The sequence below is a fragment of the Carcharodon carcharias genome, chromosome 15 (assembly GCF_017639515.1).
Source record: "Carcharodon carcharias isolate sCarCar2 chromosome 15, sCarCar2.pri, whole genome shotgun sequence".
NCBI classification, from domain to species: Eukaryota; Metazoa; Chordata; class Chondrichthyes; order Lamniformes; family Lamnidae; genus Carcharodon; species Carcharodon carcharias.
Genome location: NC_054481.1, coordinates 30,213,832 through 30,240,955, shown reverse-complemented (window position 1 = coordinate 30,240,955; position 27,124 = coordinate 30,213,832). Strand labels below are relative to the sequence as shown.

General features: G+C 41.8%; 2 protein-coding genes across 4 annotated transcripts in view; one reads left to right on the top strand and one right to left on the bottom strand.

Annotated features, from left to right (window-relative positions):
* Positions 1 to 1,444: 1,444 nt before the first annotated feature.
* On the top strand, positions 1,445 to 17,639 carry cluap1 (clusterin associated protein 1). The gene is made up of 12 exons (XM_041207428.1): positions 1,445 to 1,886; positions 2,996 to 3,107; positions 3,877 to 3,961; positions 4,090 to 4,269; positions 4,892 to 4,987; positions 8,141 to 8,224; positions 9,260 to 9,393; positions 10,525 to 10,666; positions 11,529 to 11,601; positions 13,874 to 13,984; positions 15,469 to 15,524; positions 17,041 to 17,639. The coding sequence occupies exons 1-12, from the start codon at positions 1,865 to 1,867 to the stop codon at positions 17,191 to 17,193; spliced, it is 1,248 nt and encodes a 415-aa protein (XP_041063362.1). The 5' UTR covers positions 1,445 to 1,864; the 3' UTR covers positions 17,194 to 17,639.
* A 2,620-nt stretch (positions 17,640 to 20,259) lies between these two features.
* Positions 20,260 to 27,124, bottom strand: part of rab11fip3 (RAB11 family interacting protein 3 (class II)) — a 135,420-nt gene continuing 128,555 nt past the window's right edge. For all 3 annotated transcript variants that reach the window (XM_041206503.1, XM_041206504.1, XM_041206505.1), the window contains 6 exons: positions 26,541 to 26,681; positions 24,388 to 24,469; positions 24,030 to 24,167; positions 23,631 to 23,786; positions 23,365 to 23,505; positions 20,260 to 23,085 (listed from right to left, as the gene is read on the bottom strand). In XM_041206503.1, the coding sequence (XP_041062437.1) occupies positions 22,954 to 23,085; positions 23,365 to 23,505; positions 23,631 to 23,786; positions 24,030 to 24,167; positions 24,388 to 24,469; positions 26,541 to 26,681 (790 nt within the window). In that variant the 3' untranslated portion in view covers positions 20,260 to 22,953. The remainder of the gene's footprint in view (positions 23,086 to 23,364; positions 23,506 to 23,630; positions 23,787 to 24,029; positions 24,168 to 24,387; positions 24,470 to 26,540; positions 26,682 to 27,124) is intronic.

Sequence of the window (27,124 nt, the reverse complement as noted above, 5' to 3'; positions counted from 1 at the left end):
CCCTGATTTTGTATTCAATACCTCATCCAATAAAGGAAAGCATTCCTTATGCTTTCTTTGCCACCTTATGCACCTGTGCTGCCACCTTCAGGGACCTGTGGACATGCACTCCAAGGTCTCTCATTTCCTCAACCCCTCTCAGTATTCTCCCGTTTACTGAGTATTCCCTTACTTTGTTTGCCAGAAAGGAGTCCTGGACTAAAGGAGCTGCCTGGCAACAACGTTTTAATTGGCTCCTGATCAGGTGCCCTGCTTTTATGCGAGAAGCATTGCAGTAGAATAGCTTCTAGCCTGAAAGGAACAAGACCTAAAAACTCTTTTTGACCTGTGTGTGGAAGATTCCAGTAACTCCACAATAATAGCTAGCTTGCTTTTTCTTCACATATCTCTGTAATCTGCTCTCTCTCTGAAAACCCTTGTCAAGAGGCAAAGGGGAAAATCACTGTTAGGGACATTGAAAGGCAAGTGCTCAACCAGTGAACTAAATAATGAGTGCTGGACGACCACCTCCTGTGATCAACAAGAAATGAAAGGAATTGAGAAGACATCAGACAAAGTCAACCTATCGAATCCTGTACCCCGGAATTGGTGCTATTGAACTGTTTTATCCCACCCTTAAAATCCATGTTTTTGTGTGTCTTATGTGTCTTGTATGTGTGTTTACAGGGATTTAAGAAGGGGTAGAGTTTAGGTTATAGAGTTAAAAATTAACAGTTCACATTTCTTTCTTTTGCCACTGGTTAATGACAGTTTGTACATTAAACAGTTATTTACTTATTAAGTTTACAAACCTGGTGCTTGCATCCTGTTAACCTAATTTAAACAGTTAAGTAGAATTGGGGCAATCTGGTGGTTTGATCAACATTTTCACATTTGTCGCGGCTTGGGAAACAGTGAGGTTGATAGTACAGTGCACTATCCCCAGTGAGTCATGACAGTACAATCCTCTGGTACCTCACCTGTATCTAGTGAGGATTGGAAAATGATCCTCAGAGCATGCAATATTTTCTCTGTGGCTTCTTTTAACAACCTGGGATACAATCTATCCAGCCCTGGTGATTTATCCACCTTCAACTGAATGACCATCATTCCCAGAGGTCAACAAATGCAACGGATCAGCAACAATTGTCACAGCAGCAACCTTTGACACGGCAACATTCCTCAAAAAAGCAATGTCACCCCAAGGACCAACAGACATCAGATGAACAGACAACAACAACTCACGTGTGTCATTAGAAGACCTGAACTCTTTAAAAATTATGTGTGCAATGCTTGTGTAGGGAAATGATGAAATTGGGACAGACTAGAAAGAAGACTTTTTTTCTTCATGTGTGATCATTTTCTTTATGGGCTATGTATGTTGAGTAACTTTCAAATGTCAAATTGTGACGTCACATCGAGCATGTGTCACAGTGACGCCATTCAGTGCGATGACGTAGGCGGTATGTGGCGTCCCTCCCAGAATGCTTTACGCGCAGAAGCGTCCCTGGAATCTCCATGGAAATGAGGCCTCACGGTGGAGTGCGACACCACCTGGGAGTGGCGGTTAGAGACAGAGGGAGATAGGGCCAGAGACTCAGCGGCTGGGAGAGGAGTTAGGAAAACGTTCAGTGAACGGGTCCGGCGTCCGGGGCAGAGGGAAATCGAGCCCGGTGGGAAACAAGCACGGACTGATTTTGGGCAGACGGGATCATCCATATTTATTACATCGCCCAGGGATCGGGGAACAAGCCCAGAGGCCGGGGATTCGGGGTACAGGCCCGGTGGGATTGGGTAGGGCAGATATACAGTTTTTGCTGGAGTCAGCTAGTGAGCAAGATTTAACTGAGGAAGGGAGGGCGAGACCTGTGTGACCGGCGGCATCATGTCGTTCAGGGACCTGAGGAGTAAGCATCTTTCAAACCGAGAGTTTGGGCTTTGGGTAGAGGCAGCGTCGGTTTTTCAAGGGTTGCGGGGTCAGTACGATCAATATTTACCCCCGGGGGAAGGGCTTCACTCTTTATATATTATTAAATATCACTGATATCCAAAAACAGGCATCACCTTTTAAACTCTAGGTTAGACACAGTTAAAGAGCGACTTGTTACACATTTCCTCCTGTACCATTTGTGCAGGGTTGAAATCTGGGGTCGTTAGTGAGAATAAAATTTACTTTGAATTAGCTCCAGTAGCGCCTGCACTCTTTCTTACACCGCCCTCTCAACTTTATCTGTTTCCAGAAAGCTAGATGATTTGAGGCACAAGAACATAAGAAACAGGAGCAAGAGTAGGCCATTCGGCCCAAGTCTGTCCCGCCATTCAATAAGGTCATGACTGATCTGCCCCAGGCCTCAATTCCTCTTTCGTGTCAGCCCCTCATAGCCCTTAACTCCTCAATATTTCAAAAATCTATCTACCTCTTTAAATACTTTCAGTGATCTAGCCTCCACAAATCTTCTGGGGTAGAGAATTCAAGACATTCATTATCCTCAGAGAAGAAATTTCTTTGCATCTACTTTAAATGTGTGTATTCTGTAACTATGTTTCCTAGTTTGAGATTCCCCCACTCGTGAAAACACCATCTCAACATCTACCCTGTCAAGCTCCCTCAGATCTTGTATGTTTCAATTAGATCACGCCTCATTCTTCTAAACTCAACTAATAATCCTGCCTCTAATGAGGCAGCACCACAATAATTTGCCATTAGTTCCTCGTAAAGTGTTGATGCTTTTAATTACCGATAGTTTCTTAGACTTGTCAATATTCCATCCTGGAAACATATTTAGAATGAGAGTTTTAGGAACAAATGTGGAAACTCACCAACCATACTTCTAGTTTGACATTGCATGCTTTCAGATTGCTCATGAGAAGTGCAATGTTGGGCGATTTCCAGAAATAGTCTCACCTACCATGGAGACAAGTTTTTGGAACGCCTCCCATCCCCCCTTCCAAAACAATGTGATAATTGACCCATTTTTGTGTAAACACTGATCTGTTATCTTTCCCCCTCTCTCAGATTTCACCGAGATGATGAGGGCTCTGGGATACCCTCGCCTCATCTCCATGGAAAACTTCCGGATTCCAAATTTCCCTTTGGTAGCAGAGATTCTCATTTGGCTCGTGAAAAGGTTTGTGATCTTACAAGTGCAAAGCTGTAAATTACATCATGGATAGGTCAAAGGACAGCCAGGCTTTCTTTTAGAAAGTGCTCTGAATATCTCACTCAATTGTGGAATTAAGCCTGAAGGTTGTAGGGTCAAATCCACTCTGGTGTCTGAACTCACAATCAAGGCTGACTCTCCAGTGCAGGAATGTTCCATAGTTGGAGGATTCACTATTTACCTCCCAACCCACCATCAAAATGCATTATATGGTCATTCATCTTGTTTGATGATTTAGGGACCTTGCTGTGTACATTTTGGCTGCAGCTTTTGTCTACATAACACTGATTAGAGATTAAAAATAGTTCAGTGACTATGAAGTGCTCTGGGATATCCTGAGACAGTCTTTCTTATGCTATTCACCGTCTAGATGAAGCGAGCAGTTGATTAATTTCTTTGGAACCTGTTCCCAGACAAGGTTAGAACCTTCAGGGCAAAAACAGTGTTTGGGTCAGTTTTAAAAAGAGAAGAGCAGATAATTCAGATCACCAGTTTGCTGAGATTTGAGGTGAGCTGTTTATTCTTACTGGAAGATGTGCAATTTTGGTTTTGCTCCGCCACATTTGTAGTGATTGATGTGATTTACTATGACTCGCTTGGGTGGGGTTAAGTGACCGTTTAGGTGTACCATTGGGACACCCTTGAGAGTTCTAAATTCAATCAGAAGTGACAGAGGTTGAGAAAAGAGGTACATGGGGAAAGAAACTAATGCTGCTTAGTCTTTTTTTTTAACCAGATATGAACCCCAGACAGATATCCCAACAGATGTGGACACAGAGCAGGACCGAGTTTTCTTCATCAAAGCTGTAGCTCAGTTCATGGTAAGCATCAAACAGCTGTTCTTTGGCCCAGTCTGTGTAAACTGCAGAACAGCATGAATCTGGGGATGAGACTGAAGTTTTACTGAGGGCTCCAGTTTTGTGCATGTATTTACTTTGCTGTTTTGCAGGCTACTAAAGCTCACATTAAACTCAACACCAAGAAGCTGTATCAGGCTGATGGTTACGCAGTGAAAGAGCTGCTGAAGATTACTACCGTTCTCTACAATGCCATGAAGACAAAGGGAATGGACAGAAGCGAGGATACTGAAGAAGACAGTTTGAAATTCAAATTTGACTTGGGGTCAAAGGTGAGCAGTGTAATAGGATGTCTCATTTAGAAGAGTATTAGCACAGGAGATTGTTTTGTTTAGTTGGCAATACTGAACAAGAGATTCTAGGGGCAAATTCACTAATGCTCTTCTGCTGCTGAAGCAGATCCTTACTAGATGGGAGCACCCCCCAGGATCAAGGCTTTAGTTTTCTAGCCCTATCTCTAACTTATTGTCTTTTCTAGTGAGATTCTGCTCGCCATGAGCTTCACCTTGCTGAATTTACACTGTATTTTGACTGAAAAGAGTGTGTTTAACACACTAACTTTACTGTTACAGTGTTGCCACAAAGTCAAATTAGCAATCTGACACCCCACCATACTGGGAACTGAAAAGTGAAATTTCCCTTCAGGCCTGCAGCAGTGGGATGTTTTAATCCCGAAAACACAGTAAACATGGGCTCTACACCGGCAGCAAATTCAAGTGATTTGCTCTGGATCCATGGATACAATAAATACATAAATGAACCCTAACATTTTACAGGTGAGGGTTTTCAGTGCTAACCTAGAGCCTATGCTTTCACCGTGTAAACTTACCATAATAATTTTTGAAAAGAGATGTATTGCAGTTTCAATATTTTGCATCTTGTCATCCATCACAGATTTCAGATTTGAAAACTGCAAGACAACTGGCCTCTGAGATTACCTCCAAAGGAGCAACAGTTTTTGATTTACTGGGAAAAGAAGTAGATCTGAGGGTGAGTCGGCACAATCCTGATCAACAAATAATTGACAACAACTGGAAGATATCAATATCCCAGAATGAAAGATGAACGGTTTTACTGTGTTCAATATGACTACACAGCACAAGTTCAACAAAATATTACTGCTTGTCTAATATAAAACCTTGCTGCAGTTTTTTGTGGCCATAGTTAAGAGCATTTGCTTCTCAACTTTGATCAAATAAATGACACAGTGGCAATTCAAAACTACAGCAAAATACTGTGGATGCTGGAAATCGGAAATTAAAACAGAAAATGTTGGAACACTTAGCAGGCCAGGCAGCATTTGTGGAGAGAGAAACAGAGTTAAATTTGCTGGTCAATGCTAACTGTCTGGCTTCAGAAAATTACATAGAAATTACAACACAGAAACAGGACATTCAGCCAACTGGTTTAAACCCAGTGTTTGTGTTCCACAGGAGCTTCCTCCCACTCTATTTACTTCATCTCACCCTATCAAAAGATTCTTTTCAGTTTCATGCACTGGTCTAGCTTCACCTTAAATGCATCTATGTTACTTCTGAGTTGCTTTTATCCTGAGCAGAAGTGCATATTAGTAGAACAGGGCTCCCAGTATTTGGGTCTGACCCAGTCAGTAGCAACTCAGAACTAAAATTCCTGGCTTTGCAAAATCTGGTGACCGGGCTGACCCAGTAAATCAGGGTTGGATTTTTGTCTCCCAATGGAGGTGTGAAACGTGTGAATTGGGACGTGAAATGATGAACTTAGATTTTTTTTGCTGGTTAAACAATTTTCCTCTGCCTTCCAGACCCTATGCCATTTTATGTGGCCTTTTTGTGGGTCAAGAAGGCCTTGTGAAAAACCCGCATGCACCTCATCTGAGGTTGGGTTCTCCAATGTGAGGACCACAGAAAGATTGTATTTCTTCCAGCGCACTATTTTCAAGTGCTTGGTTTTGGAAGTCCTATAAAAACACACCTTGGAGAGTTTGTGACCAGGGGGGAACCCTCCTGAGAATTCTGGAGCATTCTGAAAGGTAAGTTTAAAATGTTTTGACACCTTCAAATGTCACTATTAAATGCTCTATTGTAATGTAAATGTGTTTTTAATGCAGTGATTCATCACAGGGATCCGTCCTGCAAAGGTAAGTTGACCCTTACATTGACCAGCATTGGGTAATTGTTGTCATGCATTACAGTACCTTTCCAATTGTCAAAACTGCTATAATGCATTAAAAATGTGAAAAAACAATGTCCTGTTAGCTACTGCTATCATGTTTTGTACTGTGATTTAAATTGAATGATAGCCGTGGCTGTTTAAAAAAAAGCCTGCTTTTGAAAGTTGAAAAATCTCTGCACCTGTTCCCCTCCATTGATTGACAGGCACTCTGCTTTTAAATGGAAATAGAACATCATTCTGTTCTGTCAGTTTCAGACAATGTACCTGGAAGTTTTTATAATGACAGCTGGGGCCATTATGAATGCTTGGCTGGGGTTCAAATGTTTATAATGGCTTCAGCTGAGCCAGTGGTCTATTGATCCAAGAGCGATTGAAGCTTTTAAGAGGCTGTAATAACAAAGTACGCCTTTGATGAGATTTCTTGTCTGTTTACAAAACTAATAGGCACTTTAAAGGGCAGCAATTTTTTTTTTACACTTAAGTATTCTTTTCCGTTCCAGAATCAATGATAATGTGTTGGAATTCAGGGTTTTATTAGATTGTTAGAGGCTGAACTCTTTCCAATTATTTTAAAATAATTCCCATTGCTATTGCATGACTCTAGCACTATACATAGTGCATACTGGCTGAATGGCTATGGAGGATACATGGAGGTGGCATGGGGGATCTGAGGGGACAACGGGGTGGGTGGGGGTGAGTGGTGTGGATAGGGGACCTTTAAACAATGTTGGGAGCAGCACCGCTATGTTGGAAACTGAGGGAGGCCTTCTACCCAGCCCACCTTGACACCCACATTCCTCATAGACTCCATCACAATATGCACTGCAAACCCAAACCCTGTGTGAAAAGGCAAAAACCCCAAAGTCACACATGGGTCAGGTATGCATTTCAGAAAATGCAGAAGTGCACAGATCGAGTTTTCCTGAGCACACATGAAAATCTGGACTCTGGTTTCAGTGCAGGACAAATAGCTATTAGTGTTACAGGACCCCAAGTAACTGAAGGAAACAGTTGTTTATTCCAACTATGATCTCACTGGAGTACAGTCTTGTCAAAGGGGACAATAATGTCAAGCCAGCTATTTTTAGTCTTAACTCTAGGTATGTAATAAACATTTGGTTTTTGCATTTGCATTGATAATTCACCACCTTGCTGCAGACCAATGGAGTGTAACACAAAGTGAAGGTATAGCATCAGAGAGGATTGTGATTGCAGAGATTATTAAACTGTTAAGTTTAGAACTTTAGCTCCTGAGGAATGGAGCCATATTATTACCTCTTTGCAGAGGGAACATCAGAATGTTTCAGAGTAGCAAACACCCCAGAGAAGAATCCCACCTTCTTCCATCAGTTAATCCCATCCTACTCCCGTCACTGCATCCCTCAATCCTGCTCTTCCAGAAATACTTCCAATTGCCTCTTGACTCCACTGACACCGTTTACTTCAGCATCCTCGCTCCACAACGTCATCACCCTTAGACAGAACCAGGCCAGGTAACATGAGTTTAAGGTATGTGAGCACAGAATTAGCTTAGATGTCAGCAAGAACTATCTTTTATACAGAGTCAAACAAGCTCGGGGACAAGTTTCTGTCCGAGTGAGTGCAGATTCTCTGCAAATATTCCAGAGTGAGCTGGTTGAGTTCCTGAGTCTCATAGTCTCATTTAGAAGGCAGATTGGGATTGGGGACTGTGTTTTCCTGTCATTGAATATAGGTCGGTATTGGAGGATGTGCTTCTCTATCACTGTGGGGTACCAGAAGCTTGTTTACTCACTATTGGGAGTTAGCGAGGAATTCCCCAGAGTTTTTCCTAAATTGGTGTAATGTTCCCCTTCCCCTCTCCCAGGAAATTGCGTGCTGGGGTTTCTGTGGTCATGTGGTGACAACATTGGGCTATCTGATAAAACCAGCTGGTCTTTATCTGTCCTTTGTTTCTAGGTGTTTTTTTTTTATAGTTTGTAATGAGTTGTTCTGTCTTTTTTTTTACAGGAGATGAGAACAGCAGCAATAGCCAGACCTCTGGAAATCAATGAGACCGAGAAGGCACTAAGAGCTGGAATTAAAGAAATTATAGTGAGTGACTTTATCTCCTCAAAGCAAAAAAAGGATTAGGAGAAACTTTAGAGATTTAATTTGGACACTTACTGATTGTTTTCATCTGGACTGAATGGGATAGGTAGAAACCATGAGGATTGAAAATACAGGGAATATTCCATGTTTTGGAAACTAATCATTAACCTAAGTCTTCATTAGTACCGGTATCTAATTTTGATAATTTCCCACTGGGTTCCTTCATAATATTTCTCTTTCCTACCCCTTCCAAATTACCATTCACAAAAAGTGATAAATTGCAGTATATGGGTGAGGTTCCTCCACAGATCTGCTGAACTTTGGAGTGATAGGGATACTTTTGTTTTCTTCTAGTTATAAAACAAAGTGCTGTAATATCCAATGTTGATCTTGTTTTGTTTTCTTGTTTTATTTAATAAGTCCCATTCCATGACTTGCACGTAAAAACAAACCTGATACTCCACTGCAAGTACTGAGGGTGTGCTGCACTGTTGGAGGCTGTCTTTCGGACGAAAAGTTATTAAGGCCCCATCTGCCCTCCCAGGTGGATGTAAAAGGCCCCATGGCACTAATTTTGAAGAGCAAGGAATTCTCCCTAGTGTCCTGGCCAATATTTATTCCTCAATCAATATCACAAGAACAGATTATCTGATCGTTATCGCATTTCTATTCGGGGGAGCTTGCTATATGCAGATTGGCAGCCACATTTCCTACATTATGACAGTGATTCATTTCAAAAGTACTTCACTGGCTACTTTAAGGTGGTTGTGAAGAGCCTTTTTCAAATGTATTTTTGGTTCCAAGCTGATGTTCATGGATATTGTAGATAAAGGCTAGACTGAGTTTTCAATGACAGAAAGCTTCCAGTCGGAAGGTAATTCCCGCATCCTGATTTTTGTCCTCTTCCTTCCAGGGGACAATTGCCAGATTTATTCGGGGGATATTTTGTGCCAGTGATTTTAGGCATTACAATAGCCACCTGGGGCAATGTTTCCTTGATTGGCAACACACAATATTTTGCTGCTGTTTCTATCCCAGGAGCAAGTGCAAAAGACCAAGGAAATGCTGAACAATGTTGCCTCTGATGAAGCAAACCTGGAGGCTAAGATTGAAAAGAAGAAGATGGAGCTGGAGAGGAGTAAGAAGCGACTTCAGACCTTGCAGAGCGTCAGGTCAGACTCTGAAAATGGCAGATGCAGTCTCCTGATCTGTGCACAGGCTGTTACAAGTTCACAATCACAACCTTGCTGGTCCATTCATGGGCCTTCCATGATAACAGGAGAACGTTGTCTGGGCTAGTAATTTAAAGTAACTTCACTTGAAAGGGTTAGGGAATTGGAGGGATGGTGGAAGGCGAGGCAGTGCCTTTGGGAAGGTTTTTTTTCACCAGTGAATTGACTGACTTGCCAGGAAATGGCAGGACACTCCATCTGTTGTCCCTGCACATTGTGCTCAAACAACACTTTCGCAACCAGTGTTTTGTCTGCAAGGAGAGTAGTTCAGAAGAGTGGTGGAAGCATGTACAATGATCAATTTTATTAGGGTATGTTGGGGCAGTAGTGTAATATAAATGGGGCAATTGAGGTGCTAATCTAAAACATTTAATCAAAATCATTCACCATTAATCTGCTTCCACTTGTGCCCAGCATCACTTAGCCCAACCCAAGAAATGCAGCCCTAAAACGTAGGTGACACATTTGGTGGCACAATAAAGATAGGACTAGAGTTCGGCACTCAGTAGACTTATTGAATCAATCTTCCTCACAATCCTGTGCAAACTGTGACTTGTGTAGATTGGAACAGAGAAATTGTTTGCATTACATCCATGTCCAGTGTGTTAGTTCAGAGCCATGCATTAATATAATATGACATACAGTGATTCATTATGCACTCTAGTGTAGGGAAAATGCACCAGTATTAGTCCATGATGCCTTAGTATGGGAGACACACTAGGTTCAGTTTTCTAATCGTGATGTGTTGCACTAAATATTTAAAAACAGACTTCAGTTGCATTAACAGGTGGGCTGGTGTTCCAAACTATGGAATGGTTCAGATTTTTCAGTGACCTTAAATAATTGGATCTGCTTCTCAATAGTTGGGAAAGTTGATCATTTTAAATCAGCTACTATTAAAAGATTTGCTGCCATGCTAAACATGAGGAATTGCAGCAAAGGTACCATCCAACTGGCTCTGACTGGTCTGCCATTTACCACATGGCAATGAGATTAGAGCAGACTAGCAATTTAAAACAACAGATTTGTGTTCTCAAATGTCAAGACTCTTTGGGTTTTTTACATCCTCAGGCCAGCTTTCATGGATGAATACGAGAAGATTGAGGAGGAGCTCCAGAAACAATATGAGACCTATGTGGAAAAGTTCCGTAATTTGTGCTACCTGGAGCAGCAGCTTGAAGACATGCACAGGATGGAACAGGAAAGGTTTGAAGTAAGTGATGGAAGGTAACTAACTTAGGAAGAAGTGGAGATACAAGGTGCAATCAGCCTTTGTAACTCTGGATTCTCTGAAGTGACAAAAGGGTTAATTCCTGTCATCACAAAAAACACAAATGCCTAAGAAAAATTTCTGGAGTAAAGTAAGGTTAAGCATTGTCCTTGAAACATTGTCCCTTTGTAAACTTGGGGTCCATCCAAAACTCAGATGCAAGTCCTGTTCTCTTAATCACCTGTGTGCTCGCTGACCTGCACTGGCTCCTGGTTAAGCAACGTTTTGATTTTAAAATTCTCATGCTTGATGCAGATTTCTGCATGGCTTTATCTTCCCCATCTCTGTAATATCCTCCAGTCCCACAACTGTCTGAGCTATCTGCATATTCTGGCCACTTGTGCACCCCCAATTTTAATTGCCCCACCAGTGGTAGCCGTGCCTTCAGTTGCCCAGGTCCCAAGCTCTGTAATACCCTACACCTAACTTGCTTTCCTTCTTTAAGACAATTTTTAAATCCTACCTCTTGACCAAACTTTTGGTCATTTGACCGAATATCTCCGTATGTGGCTAGATGTCATATTTTGTTTTATAATGCTCCTGTAAGTGCTTTGAGACATTTTGCGATGTTGAAGATGCTATATAAATATGTCAGTATTGTTGAAGGGTCCAGCTTCTCTCATGCTTGGTGTTTTGTTTGCTCACTAACTGCTCAATCCCTCTTCACTAGATATTTTTTAAATTCTGAAATGTATTCTGTCATTTCAAAACTGAATTCTTGGTTATAATAATTGTTCAATCTTTGACTCTTTATCAAGTGACCGTACTGTTGTATATGATGCTTGGACATTTCCCCCTTCTCCAGGAGACTGAAAACACGTTGCGTCTGATGCAGAATAAACTGAAGGAGGAGGAAAAGAGGCTGATGAAAAGTTCAGGTAAAGTGAAGCTCTGTGTGTTTTCCTGTTATTCATTGTTTCAACTGTTTAAAACTGTTTTGCTTTGACAGAAAATCCAGCAGTAACTGGCTGTTTGACAGAAGAGGGAACCTGTGTGTGGCCAGCTGATTGATGATAGGCCATTGTTTCCACGAGTTGGACAGAGTACAGCAGACTGCCATAGTTCAGAAAGTATATTATATATTGCATATACAGTATGTATGTAATATGTGTATGTGTCTTATGTGCAATGTGTGGATGAATAATATATAACTTATAAACTATTCCTGCATAATTCCTGCAATTGTGGGCCACATTTCCCTATGTTACAACGGTGGCACTCCAAAAGTATTACATGGGCTGAAAAAGGTACAAGAGAAATGCAAGTATTTTGTGTCCTGAATCCTGAAGCTGAGAAGCATCCATAGATACTGAATTTATTTTAAGACTGTCACACATGGAGCATGGACTGGTGCTACCCTCCCAGGGCACAGCGAGGAGCTGTTCCAGCCCCAGTTGTGCCTCCTCTAGGGCTCAATGATTGGCTATTCCAGCCTCAGTTTTGTCTCTCCTGGGATACCATGCAGTAAGGAGAGCACGAGATGCAAGTGGTCATTCGTTGTGATGACATTGTAACATTATATCTTACTGCCCTAACTGGCCACAGCCAGTCTGTGTACTGGGATTCCCTTTAAAGTTGATTCACACACAGGCTGGCTGAACAATTAGAACCTCGATTCAGGAGCGGGAGACACTGGGCTCTCCCTAGACCCACAATGTAATATAAAAGCAACTTAAAAACTTAAATGTTCTCTCTCTTCAGGTACCATTCCCCTCCCCATGAAATGTCATCATCAACACCTTCCCTCAAAAAAATCCAATCTTTGACCCCTCTCTCCTTGCAAACTGTCACCCCCATCTCCAACCTCCCTTTCCTCTTCAATATCCTGAGCCTGCCACCTTTCCCAGAACTCCATGTTTGAATCTCATCATTTGGGTTTGCGCTCTCTACCAAAATAGCTAGACTCTTTGAATCACAAATCTCATTTTATGTGGCTGTGACAAAGGTAAATTATCCCTCATCCTTCTCTATCAATTTGTCACTTTTGACACAGTTGACCACACCATCCTCCTCCAAAACCTCTGCTCCGCCATCAAGCTGGGGTTGGAACTGCACTCAGCTAGTTCTCTCTCTACTGGTTCCATTCTTGTCCATATCCAGTTGTAGCTAGAGAATCGGCTTCAAGGGTATCTCTTCCCAATCCTGCAGTTACTTCTGGTGTCCCCTAAGATCCATCTTTGACCCTCTTGTTTCTCATCGACATGCTGCCTCACAGCAATGTCATCCAAAACTTAGTTTTCACATGTATGCTGGTGACACCCAGCTCAACCTCCTCACCACCTCTCTCGACCTGCACTGACTCTAAATTATCAGACTGCTTGTCCAACATCTAGTACTAGATGAGCTGAAATTTCATCCAACTATATGTTGGGATGATCAAACTCATTGTCTTCAGTCCCTGCCACAAACTCTGTTTCGCTCCCTGGAAACTGACGCTGAACTAGACTGCAACCTTGATGTTGTATTTGACTCCAAGATGAACTTCTGATCACATTTGTGCCATCGCTAAGACCACCTGCTTTAAACATTGCCTGACTCTGCACCGTTTCAGGTCATCCGTGCTGAAAACCCATCCATGACTTTGTTGCCCCTAGACTTGACTGCTTCAAAGCACTCTTAGCTGGCATCCCATCTTCCAGCCTCCATAAACTTAAGTTCATTCAAAGCTCTGCTGCCTATGTCTAAACTTGCACCAAGTCGCTGGCTGCCCTAAATTGGCTCAGTTTTAAGCAATGCCTTTATTTTAAAATTCTCAACCTTATGTCCAAAACCCCCTTTGACCTCACTCCGCCCATCTCTGTAATCTACTTCAGTTCTACAACCCTGCAAGATATCTACACTCCACCAGTTTTAGCATCTTGCACATCTCCAATTTTAATTGCTCCACTATTGGTGGCCATATCTTCGGCTGCCTGGTCCTAAGATCTGCAGTTCATTTCTTAAATCCCTCTTTCCTCCCTTAAGACATTGCTTAAAACAAACCTCTTTAACTAGGCTTTTGGTCACCTGTCCTAATATCACCTTAAGTGCTTCAGTGTCAGATTATATTTGTTAACGCTCTTAAGAGACACTGTGGGACATTTTACTGTGTTAGAGGTGCTATATAAATACAAATTGTTGATTCTAACAAACTCTTCTACCTTGAAATAGGGAAAGATGATGATTCTGACAATGAGATACAGGAAGATGAGGGCTCAGATAGTGATCTAGAAGATAGAAGACCACTAAAACCACGGCTCACTAGGGAGCTGCCCATTCAGGGTATGTGGTACCTCTTTGTTCAGGGAGGCTTTATTAATGCTGTTCTAAATGAGTTTAGCGTAAAGGCTTCAAACACATTCCTTATAGAGACAGTGGGCAAGCACTGGAACACTCGGCAGACCGTGATACCTGGTAAATGGAATGTGCAAAATTAGTGTCAAATACCACAACCCAAAGACTTCGTTCACTCAATGACTGTCCAGTTCCCTCTTGAATTTGCTGACACAATCCAACTTCATAATAGAATCTTACTGTTTGTGGTTTTGTCTCGGTGTTTATTCTGATCTGGCTTCTGTCCCCCTTGAGATCTAAAACACAAAAGCAAAAAGACTGTGGATACTGGAAATACTCAGCAGCGGCAGCATCTATGAAGAAAGAAACAAAGTTAACATTTCCAAGTCTGTAACTTTTCACCAGGACTTTGAGATCTCCCCTTGCTGCTATTTCTGTTGCAACCAGTTCCATTTTGCTTGGAGCTCTGGTGCTTTACCCTGTTAGCAGTTTGATTGCCATCCTCACCCTTCGCAGAACCAGGAGGTGCCCAATGTGTGCCAGCACCCAGAATTGTGTGATGCATCACTGGCTTTACAACATATTGCTTCACCATCATTCAGTTAATCATTTAAATTGGAGCTCTGATAGCTTACCTGCTTTTAATGCAAGAATATCAAATTGATTTAATATAATTTTAATCGTCATCCAGTAGATGTAAGGAATTGTCCCGTCAGTGATGCCACCAGGAATGGTCTAGATACTCAGTATCCCATGATGGTACTAAGTACATTGGCCTGTGGGGGTGGCTTTGTCAGGACCTCAGTGGAGCATCACACACTGAACTTACACCTTTGGGGTGTGAACAATGGCATAGAGCTTGGCCCTTCACTGGATAACAGTTTATCCAGTTTGAATGATCAGCATTTGCAGAGACTCGGGTACATACCTATCTTCTAATTAGCATGAGTAAACAGGATCCAATGCCTTGGGTTTGAGTCTTCCTAAAGGATGACCCTTGTTCCCTCATTACCTTCCCTCTTGAATTGTTTTTTTTTTCTCATAAAGATTCTGGTTTAGGTTCTGCTGTGTCAGGATTTCTCCAAGGAACAGTGATGTTGCTGATCTTTTGAGACTTTTGAACCTGCATCCAATGCAAGAACCAGTTCAAATGAAGTTTTACTCTTCAGTGAACTTCATTAGCCATGATCAGCAGCATTTCAGTAATGCCTCTTGTTGTAAGTGGATTGAAACATGTGATCAAAGTTTCTTTTAAATTTGTTGCTGCCTCCTCACACACCTGCTCTGTAAACTACCTGCTTCCACTTTTACGCACTTAAAGTTTAATCTTTGCTTGGTCAGTGAATTTCACAGATTGAAATATGCTCACCAGTTTCAGGCTTGAGGCTGAGAACATCAGCACTTTAACATTTTGTTAGACACAAAAACAATGAGATATCTGGACTGTTAATAAATCAATTTAACATCCACAGGCAGAGTTGGTGGTCGAGTGGTTGGGACAATGCACGGAGGTGAAACGGAGGATGAGGTGAGAGACACCAGCTGCTTTAGAGCCTTGTGTTTAGTGAGCTTGTGGTAGATTACATGATTTCTCATTAGCTCCATTTTGACTGGATTCAGCAGCCTCCTACATTGCAACCACTTTCATGCCTCCAATGTAAAGTGCAGCCAAAAGTCCTTCCGTGAAGGAAAGTGGACACTTGGGAGCCTGGAGAATGGAGGTTCCTCACCTAGAAAGCAACCTGATGTATAAACTTTAAAGTGTTGTCACATTGGGTGGGATTTTCTCCTCACTTGTATAACCATGGGGGCAAGGGAGGCTGCTGAAGAACATGTGACCAAGCAATGCTTGAGTAACCCAGGTACAGTCTGCTGATGGCTTCATTATCACCCCATTATCATCATCCTTATATTTTGCTGTTTGTAAGATCACTGTTTCCCTGTTGGTTTTCCCTTTGTTGTGATAGTTTGTGTCTTGGCTTTTACTGCTTCTCTGTTCTTTCTGGCGATTCAGTAGTTGGTGTTTTGGTGGTAAACTGCACCTTCCACTTTTATCGACTCCAAACACGAAACAGGGTGCAGGCTGTGTACTAGGGTAGTGGGATGTTAAATGTTTGGAATTGTGGAATGCTCTTAGTTCGCAGTAGTAACTTGTTTCCCCTACATAGCATCGGTACAAGTGACAAATCCCAGACTCTGTACTTTTATCAGTGGCTTTTTGTTTGTCAATTTTCTTTTAAGTTTAAATCTGCTTTTTTCTCTTCTGTTGCTTTCCATTATTGCTTTCACAAAGCTCCAAACATTATCTGCTCAGTCAAAGGAAGTCGAGAATTCCAGCAGCAGAAAGGTTGGTTCAGATATAGAGACTTGACATTTCATTCTATTGCTGTAGCTCATTCTCCAGTTATATTGATGTTTTACTTTGGCCATTATCATCACATGGCATTAACTGTGCAATTACTCCTTGTTACAAAGCCTTAATGTCACTGAATAGTTAATCGTGCACAGTTGTCACCGTTAGTACTAATGTGCTATGGTGAACCTTGCACTTGTCATTTATCATATTGTGATGTTCCTCATTCATCATCTCCAGCACCAAAGACAGGCCTGTACTACCAGTAGTTCACACAGGTGTTATATGGCTCTTTCACTACCAGGCATATTTGAAGGAACAAAATTTATTATACTACCAGGTGTTTATCACTTAAGCTTTGGCTCAGTGGTGCAGATTGGGCAGGATTTTCTCCTCATTTTTGCAACCATGGGAGCAGGGGAGGCTACTGCAGATATCTGACAAGTTAGCTTCAGCTATTCTTTCAGAACAATCCAAACCCTCCATAAGGTGCCAGCCTGTAATTTTTCATCATCTGCTGGCTATCAGTGTATAGCCCATCCAAAGCCTCACATGAGTTGGAAGAGGTGATCACTGGTGAGTGAGGATGTTGCCCTCTGGTACTACCTGGTTAACACTCTTCCCTCTTCTATGGGACATGTCCCGTTTGAAGCAAATAATTAATGAGTTGCTGAATTCTCTTACTCTTCAGGAGGATTCAGATGACAGTGAGATTGACGTTGAAGATGAAGAGGATGAATATGAAATTGCTGAAGATGATGATGAAAGCATCGATATTCAGCCAGAACAGCCCTCAAGCAGAATCCACAAGCAGGAGCTTGACGAAAGTGACAATGACTTCTAGTCCCAACCCTGAGCTACAGCTCCGGGCAGGTTGCACAAGGCAGTGTGCAAGATATTCATTGTCTGCTGCTCGCTGATCTTCCTCCAGCTCACCTATCGTCCATCTGTACTGTATTATAATGAAAATGACCCAAAAGTCAATCTGTGCAGTCTTTAGAAGAATCAAAACACCAATTCCACTTCAGGGAGTTGAGTCTGTTGAAATGATCAACCCATTTTATATTGATACCTATTGTATATTAATTCAATAATTTCATTTGGTGATCTGAAGTAGGTCCCTTTACTATTTTACAGGAGGTTCTAGTAATATCACAGGTCAATTTCAATAAGTTGCAAAAAAAGTGAGTATTTCACTTATCAGGCAGAGTAAAAATTGTTTTATGAAAGGGAAATCATGTTTGAATAATTTATTGGAATTAAGTAATAAACAAGGTGGATAAATGGGAACCTGTTGCCAGGCTATACTAGGATTTTCCAGAAGGCGTTGTCAAGGTGTTACATCAAAAGTTACTACACAAAATAAGACCTCATGGCATTGGTATAACATATTAGCATTGATAGAAGATTGGAAACAGTAGGCATTAGGCATAAATGGGTCATTTTCAGGTTGGCAAGATGATGAGTGGAGTGCCACGGGGATCAGTGCTGGGGCCTCAACTATTTACAACCTATATCAATGACTTGGATGAAGGGACTGAATGGGTCTTCAGCAAATTTAGCAACCATGCAAAGATAAGTAGGAAGGTTGTGAAGAGGACGTAAGCAGCCTGCAAAGGGATATGGAAAGGTTGAGTGGGCATAAGTTTGGCAAATGGAGTATAATGTGGGAAAATTTGAACCTGTCTGAAATAGAAAAGCAGTATATTTAAATTGAGAGAGATTGCAGAACTGAAGGTAGAGGGGGATCTGGGTGTCCTGGTACATAAATGTCAAAAAGCTGGTGTGTAGATACAGCAAATGATTAGGAAGGAAAATGGAATGTTGTTTATTGCAAGGGGAATAGAATATAAAAGTAGGGATATTTTGCTCCAGTTGTACAAGGTATTGGTGAGGCCACATCTGGAGTACTACATACGGTTTTGGTCTCCTTATTTAAGAAAGGATATAAATATGTTCGAGACAGTTCAGAGAAAGTTCATTCGATGGGTACCTGGGATTTTGGGGGTGGTATGGTTATCTTATGAAGAAAAGTTGGACAGTCTGGGTTTGTATCCATTGGAATTTAGAAGAATGTGAGGTGATCTTATTGGAATAAGATTCTGAGGGGACTTGACAGAGTGTTCCCCCTTATTGGAAAGATTAGAGTTAAGGGACATAGTTTAAAAATAAGGAGTCACCCATTTTAAGACCGAAATGAGGAGAAATTTTTTGTCTGAGGGTTGTGATTCCTTGGAATTCTTTTCCCCAGAGAGCGGTAATAGCAGTGTCATTGAATATTTTTAAGGCAGATGTAGATAAATTCTTGACTAACGAGAGTCAAAGGGTCTCAGGGGTAGGCAGGAATTTAGAGTTGAGGCCACAATCAGATCAGCAATAATCTTATTAAATTGCAGAGCAGGCTTCAAGGGGCCGAATGGCCTACTCCTGCTCCTAATTCATATGTTTACCAAACTCCTAAAATGTGGCAGATCCCAAGGAAACTGACTTAATTGAGCAACTTTAAGGGGGAAATATTGCCCTCTAGGCCCCATATGTGCATTAGTCCAAATGGAATGGTATTTCATTACAAACCATTTTTTACATGTGTATATCTGGTGAGCACATATGCTCATAAAAACAAGCTATGCAACTGAACATCAGTGTTAACATGGATGGTAGGAAAGCTTTAACAAACAATAATCTTGGAAAAAGTAATCAATTGGATAAATGTGGATTAAAAGAAAGCCAGCATGGATTCGTTAAGGACAAATACTCTTTCTAATTAACTTGATTACCCTCATCAACCCTCTCTCATCAAAAAGCTAATGTAGTTGGTGTGATGTACATGGACCTCCAAAAGACATAAGATAAAAGTACTATCTAACAGACTTATCAGCAAAGTTGGAGCTTATGGAATAAAAGGGACAGTGGCAGCATGGATACAAAATTGGCTGAGTGACAAGAAACATCAGTGGTGAATTGTTGTTTTTCCAGACTGCAGGAAGGTATACAGAGGGGTTCTCCATGAGTCAGTACTAGGATCACTACTTTTCTTGATCTATATTAGTGACCTAGACATGAGTGTACAGGGCACAGTTTCAAAATTTGCAGCTGACAAAACTTAGAAGTATTTTGAAGAGGATAGTGACCAAGTTCAGGGGGACATTAGCTGCTGGAATGGGTGGGCAAGTGGCATATTAAATTTAATTCTAAGAAGTGCAAAGGGATACATTTTGGAAAGAAGAATGAGGAGAGGGAATATAAAATGCAGTGCAGAAGCACAGAGACCTGGGGGTACATTTGCACAAATAATTGAAAGTGACAGGGCAAGTCTAGAGTGTCTAATAAAGCACATGAGATCCTGGGACTTCTGATACATGGATAGATGGAAAAGTTGGGGCTGTTCTCAGAAAGATGAAGGGGAGATTTGATAGAAGTGTTCAAAATCATGAGGGGTCTGGACAGAGTAGATTAAATCAATACCATCTGGTTCTTGATTCAAAAGGTGATTGGCAAAAGCAACATGTGGAAAAACAGTTTTATGGAGTGAGTGGTCAGGATCTGGAATGTTCTAAGAGTATGGTGGAGACAGATTCAATCATGACTTTCAAGAGAATTGGATCATTATCTGAAGAGAGAAAACTTGCAAAACTACAGGGAAAAGGCAGGAGAGTGGGACTAGCTGAGTAGCTCTTGCAAAAAGCTGGCTCAGACATAATGGGCTGAATGGCCTCCTGTGCTGCAGTGATTCTATGAACACACACCAGTTGGGATACATCATAGAAAAATTGGAGAAACTGAGCGCAGCCATCATTGGATTTGCACTATCCATGTTCCATCTTCAGGGCCCTCAATACTACAGTCAAGTTCAATTTATGGAGCAGCTGATGGAGATTGTTGCACAAATAACTTTGCAGAGACACGAAGATTTGTTGCTTTAGAGATTTTAATTGGTAAATCTGTCTGGATGCTTACAGTAGCCACATATCACCATTCATTCCATACCTCAGCACCAAGAAAAGCCAGTCTATACAGGATTGCAAACCCAATGTTTCTGTACACTCACTGATTACCATGATGATCAATGCAATGTTTATTCCCTGGTTAATGGGCAGATTCTGTATAAACAGCAAATATTGATGCTTAGATTAGTTCTGGTGATGAAGCAGTGCACAAACCAAGATCAGAATGTTGTTTAAAAACAGTTTAAGATGAGCTAAATCTCAATTTACATCAGTTTTCTCCAATTGTTAGGACACTACATTGATAAGACAAAATATTTTTAAGACATTTCATTTATACATAATCATTGACAGTATCATCATCTTCATGGCTAGTTGAGTGCAAGTTAATGCATCGACCATAAAGAAATCAACATTCAACTTGCTCCCCATCAGTTTCCTACTATATACAGACAGAACCTATTGACTTTACAAAATTGAGCTGTCAAGTGATTCTAACGAATCCATTAGTTATCCAACTCCAGTATAAATCTGCCTTCGTTCTATAAAAAATAACTTTCTACTGTGTAAGGATAGAAAATTCAAAATGTACATCGATTTACACCAGAGACCATGCAGCAAAGTTTACAAGCACACTGCAGCACCTTGTATCAATGGAACTCATGCAGAAGGCACGAGAGGCACCAGGAGAACTCTCCCTAAACTGAAGCTCTCACATGCACCCTGTTGTGTGACACTAACACCTTCCAACCAGAGGTTAAATGGAACAGACTAAAGGGTGGCACTCAGTACATGCTGTCCAACATAAAATGGACCATAACACATCAACTGATCCTCCTTGTACAATGATGCAATGCACAGGGTATCAAGAGTTCAGTGGAACAAGCATACCCTGTAATCACACTGCAAGTTTTCTGATTTATAGCCACCAAGACTGAGCATGAATTAATGAAAACATCCTTGCCCATTGATTTTATTTCACCATTTTATCGTGATGGGCAGAAATGCCAAACAGAAGGATCCGCATATTAGCATGGGCCAGAGTGCATGTCTTCATGAATGCAAAACATTGTTTTAAATCACCTTCCCATGGAAAAAACTAACTTCTCACATAGCACAGTAAGACTGCCCAGAAGGTGCTTCACATGCACACCAGGATGGTGGGCTGGGGTTCAGTGGAGGGGGCAAGAACTAGGACCATGAAGCAATGGATAAAGGCAGGACCTACTCTATCCTCTAGCAGTGGCAAGTCTAGCTCTCTTTCCATGCAGATTTGGATGAAGAACTCTACATGTTTTATGAGTGAAGGGACCAAAAATGACAAAACTCTGGGTAAATTTTGTAGTGTCACTGGGCACTTGTACTTATTTGCACAGGTCACAGCAGATGAGAGGTCAGCTGCCTAACCATACTTTTTGCTGGCAAGTAATGTACAAGAACCAGGAGAACAACGTGAGCATCACTATATAGCAACATTAAACAGCCAGTATCAGTGCAACACAATAGCTGGACAAAGAACAGTGGGTGATTGTGCAAACAACTGGTGTCAGTGTCATCATAAGGTACTTGGTACAAAGCAGTGTTACAGGGGTATTTCAGTGAGCAATGTTGTGTTACAGACATGTTCACATACAATCTCTAGTGTTTGTGGCAAAAGTATATAACTGAGTTAGCAGTGCCAGTTGGAACCCTCACCTGATCACCAAAAGTCAAATCAAGGTGCAGCTGAAGTATTTCCACTGTATCATTAATCTGCCCTATTACCTGAAATTAACTAACAATCTTGCACCAGTTTCAGGTCACCATATCATGCACAGCCCAGGCTCATTAGACTCAGCTAAAGGAGGCAGAAATTAAAATTGCAGCTCCAAAATCAGACCTGCCTTATGACTTATAATCTCTGCATTACAATTAGGCAATTGATTCAGAACAACTGGAAGAAGCAGAGATATGTGGCTTCAGGGAAAGTCATCCAGCAAGGCAGCTGTGCTGTGCCAGGATGATGATCCTGACAGGGCAAATATTAGGTCCATAACTCTGAACAATATATGGGCATTAGATTCTGGATTCAAGGTGTGAACTTTTCACTGAGCTACGATTCAAAATAGAAAGCACAAGTGGGCCAAGTCTGGGTAAAACAGCAGGTTCCAATGCACGTATCACAAACCTGAACCAGTATTGTACAGGATCCTGTGTGCACTCAATTGATTACCTGCTACATACCCAGAAATTCCCACAAATCAGCTAAGTGGGTGGGACAGGACTGCACGAACATCACCCACAAATAAGATGTTAAATTACGCAGTCATGGTTCTGTTCTGTTCTTCCCTCCCCCATCATTAATAATGCATCACCTTACTTCACTGCATTTTAATGACAGGCTTTGTATCACTGTGTGAGACTTTGGCAGTCCAGGCTAGTAGAGCAGCCGTCCATGCTATGATCTCCAGTCAAACCCACCTGTGAAAGGGGAACAGAAAACCTGCAGGAAATAACATAACTGCCTTTCGTACCTTGGCATGAAGATAGAAGTGAAGCTGTGCGGGAGTTACACAGGTCCATGGTTCAAAGTTAGGACAAAGATTGCTGCAAGGAACTGCCTCACGATTTACACACAAACGACAGAAGAGCTACTGTTTGTACACTGGTCCTGAGAGAGGCTAGGAATGTGCCTCGGTCTGTTTGATCTCGAGAATCGCAGGATTGGTCTCCATGATTGCCACAACAATTCGGTCGATGTAATCCTGCAGCCTATAGTTGATCTCTTCCTGTTTCTGAACAGCATCCATAAGCTGTGATCAAGACAGAAAAATGGCATGAGACAGAGTGCATTTAAGCATCAGCAGCTGGAGATAGTACCAGGTGTACACATTCCACACACACCAATGCATCCCTAGTCCCCACTGACTGCTCCCTTACCCCTTGGTCAGGCCTCAATAAATTCCACTCTAATTGTGGACACCACTAACCAAACTTGTGCCAGTAAACTGTTGCATCTTTTTTCAAAAAAAAAAGGCTAATAGATTTTTCTTTAAAACAGAGTGAAGGCATAAGTCCAAACTCTAACTTACTTCATCCCTAGAAACAGAACTGATTTCTGCAGCCAGTGATTCTGCGATAGAGGCTGTGAAAAGGCTCTTTGCTCCCTGGATACTCAGATTAATGATCTGTCCATTCAGCTCATCATTTTGCTCCTTCAGATTTTGGTTATCCTAGATAAAGATTGAGAGGCAAACTATTATATAACATTATATTCTGACTATTCCACTGGCATGAATAGGAGTGTCTTAGCTTTATTGCAAAGAGGGTGAGGTGACATCATCCCAATTACTTGTACCTGTTTGAGCCGTTTAATCTCTTGCTCCAGCTCAGTCTCTCTATTGCGGCTGTTGTATTCCTGCAGCCCAATACTGCTCGAGCGCCCACGCAACCTTTCGGCTTCCAGTTTGAAGAGTTGCAATTGCTCCAGTTGCTTCCGCAGATCCTCTATGAGCTAGACAGCAGAGAGAAAAAAAGTCAACCAAAGCTAGTCCAGGCCAGGTAGGTGTGGCCTGTTCTGTTGCCAAAGAACGAAGAAATGTTCCAAACACAATCCAGGAACCATCATATCAAGTTTCAGATGATCACAAAGTGGAAAACACTTACCAAATGACTGTATTTGGGCAAAGGGACTTATCTTTGCTCCTTTGGGCTGAGAGTGGGGAAAGGGGAAAAAGAGAGATGCAAGACAGCTCACCTCTTGAGTAGCTTCCTTTTCTTTCTGAAACAGATATTGCTTGTGTAAGAGTTTATCGGACAGTTTCTGGTTGTTCTCCTGCTCTTCCTTCAGTTTCTGCTTCAGTTCATCCATTTCATCCAACAGCTTCTGCTTCTCCTGAAATAGTAAACACCCAAGAGTGAGTGCCCCCCCAACGCAAGGGTGTAAATACTGGAACTATCATATAGGCGCTTGTCAACAGGACAGGATTGGGGGAAGGGGCCAGACAGAATAGTAGACACTTGCTACATTACAAAGAACAGCAAGTAATACGACAGTGGATAGAAATCATGCAGACTTGCATTTAAAATGGTGTCCAAGAAAAACATGAACATACCTCCTCCAGTCTCTCAACATTAGCCCGGAGGCAGGGAATGCATGCTCGCAATTCCCCATTCTCCTCATCCAGCTGATGTAGCCTGTGTGCAGACAGATGATCAAATGTAACACCGTTGCAATTCATTGTCAAAGGCTGCACATACTGCACCTATCTTCATATTGTACAAACTACACTGTGCAGAGGAACCATCTCACTGATCAGGTAGCAAGCTTTAACCAACTATTGAGGATTCACTCAAGGAGCAACAGAACCAATCTCAGCATTCACCCATCAGTTAAACATATATACAACCTCAACTACAAGGCGTGAAACTCAATTGCGAAAAAAATGGGAAATCCAGCTAGAGTTTACTGTTTGAACTTTTATTATCCAAATGATAAATCAAACCCAAAAGCCCAATGCTTCTGCTAAAGGTCCAGTCGGAGATGGTCAAATAAGAACAGGACATCAGCAGCAGCTGTGATGCACAAGACTGATCCACATCACACAACACGAGCAAGTCCCAACAAGTTTCGATATATTGGAAAACATACAGGGGGAGGGATTGAAATAACACCTGATCATAAACCTGAAATAATACCTGTGTTCCTGGCTTGGTACAGCCAATGGCAAGAGGTTAGAGCCAATGATTTAAATAGAAGACTATCACAGGAATAAATTTTGTTCTGTGTTATGCACAATGAAATTGGCTGGATTGCTCATGTGGATTTGAAGGAGGCTATTTAACTCCTAAGCTCTCTTGGCACTGGACTTCATATAAACCCACAAAATGGGGATGTTTTGTAACCTGCAGCCACCATCACAGGTTAGAAACCAAACAAAGCTTCTTCAAACCACTAAAGATAAAATAATGCGACAGCTTTTCAAAAGAGTCAGGCTTTGACACTGATGAAAGATAAACAGAAAATGCTGGAAAAACTATGGACTTGAAATGTTAACTGTTTTTCTCTCCACAGATGCTATCGGACCTGCTGAGTTTTTCCAGCATTTTCTGTTTCTCTTTCAGATTTCCAGCATCTGTAGTACTTTGCTTTTAGCTTTGACACTGATGAGTCGAGGCTGATTGTTGATTGTGTTCACTGTAACCCAGTCTATTCACTAGTTAATGTGCTTCAGGTTTCAGTGACCTGCATATTTCCCAAACCTTCCACAGCCTTTGGCATATCATACATGCAAAATTTATAAGCTATCCTGAAACATTTGAATTAGCCCACTTGATTGGTACCCTATCCAATACCTTAAATACTCACTTCCTCTGCTACCAACACAAAGTGGCAGCAGCAGTGTGCACCGTCTACAAGATGAACTGCAGCAACTTGCCAATCTTCTTTCAATAGCACCTTCCAAAACCACAACCCGCACCCCCTGGAAGGACAAGGGTACCAGATGCATGGGAACACCACCACCTGGAAGTTCCCTTCCAAGCCAGGCACCATCCTGACTTGGATCTATATCACCGTTCTTTCACTGTCACTGGGTCAAAACCTGGAAATCCCTTCCCAACAGCACTGTGGGTATACAACACCACAAGGACTGCAACGGTTCAAGGAATCAGCTCAACACCACTTCCGGGCAATTAGGGGCAGGCAACAAATGCTGGTCTTGCCAGCAACACCTACATCCCAAGAATGAGTAACAAAATGGTCCAGTTTTACTGTTGATGGGATATTCAGTTCCCAGTAGGTCAGGCTTTCAAAGGCTCAGTTCCTTCCCCACATCAGTGGCTTTATTAACCTATGATGTCCATCTGTTTATCAGGAAATCACTGTAGGAGATCCTCATGGGAATCCTTAGCTTAGGCTTTCTATTTACATGACTGACAAAATCCTGGCTTGGACTGACAAGTGGCTGGTGACATTCTTGCCAGGCAATTACCATCTCAACAAGGTTCAACTACCACCCCCGATCTTCAATGCCAGTGCTTCACAATGGACATTCTGGCGGCCATGTGAACTTAAACTGCCTGACAGAAAATAACGGTTGGTGTCACTGACCACTGATATCCAGCCCAAAACTCAGACACTGAAGATGAGGTTGCTCCTATGCTTGGCTCATTGCCAGGTGCTAAGTTATCCTGTCTTTGCCAAAATGCATTTGGCCATAGGGATTAGTACAGATACATGTGCTGTATGACAGTCTCACACACTTACCTGGTATGAAGATTTTCAATCTCAATGACCTGCTCTCGTTCCACTTTGCTCAAAGCTTCTTTCTGTTTCTTTATTTCCTCCAGTAACATCTGCTCAGACCTGGTCTCCTGCTCTTTGAGCTGTTCCTCCAGTGCATTTGCCCTGTTCAGAGGCACAAGGGGAGAACAAAGCTGTCTTCACACTGATGATGACTGGGTCTTCCCCGCTTTTACTGATCCTATGCAGCACAAGCATCTATTTTCAGTATCAGCCATCAGCAAATTTTGTATGGACTTATAAAGAGTGTGCCTAGAGCTGCAGTGAAGGGGGTAGCTTGTGTTTCACATACCTGAATTACCCAAATTGTAAAAAGAGTTGTGGAATAAATTACCAGGTAAGTACACTGAAGATTGAAGGATCGAAATCCCTCCAACTGGGAAATTTACGAAACATAATTTCAAACCCATGGACATGTTTTGGCCTCATGATTGGAACTATAAATTTCAAAAAGAAAAGCTGTAGTCAGCAGTACAGGACTGGGCAGCAAGGAGTTAATTTGGACATTTAGTGAAAACTGTGACACATCAAAAGGGTTTGGACATTGA

Coding starts and splice junctions, on each gene's coding strand:
- cluap1 (XM_041207428.1), top strand. CDS start 1,865: ATGTCGTTCAGGGACCTGAGGA. Junction 10,667..11,528: donor TGGAACAGGAAAGGTTTGAA/GTAAGTGATGGA, acceptor CCCCTTCTCCAG/GAGACTGAAAACACGTTGCG. Junction 13,985..15,468: donor TAGGGAGCTGCCCATTCAGG/GTATGTGGTACC, acceptor TAACATCCACAG/GCAGAGTTGGTGGTCGAGTG.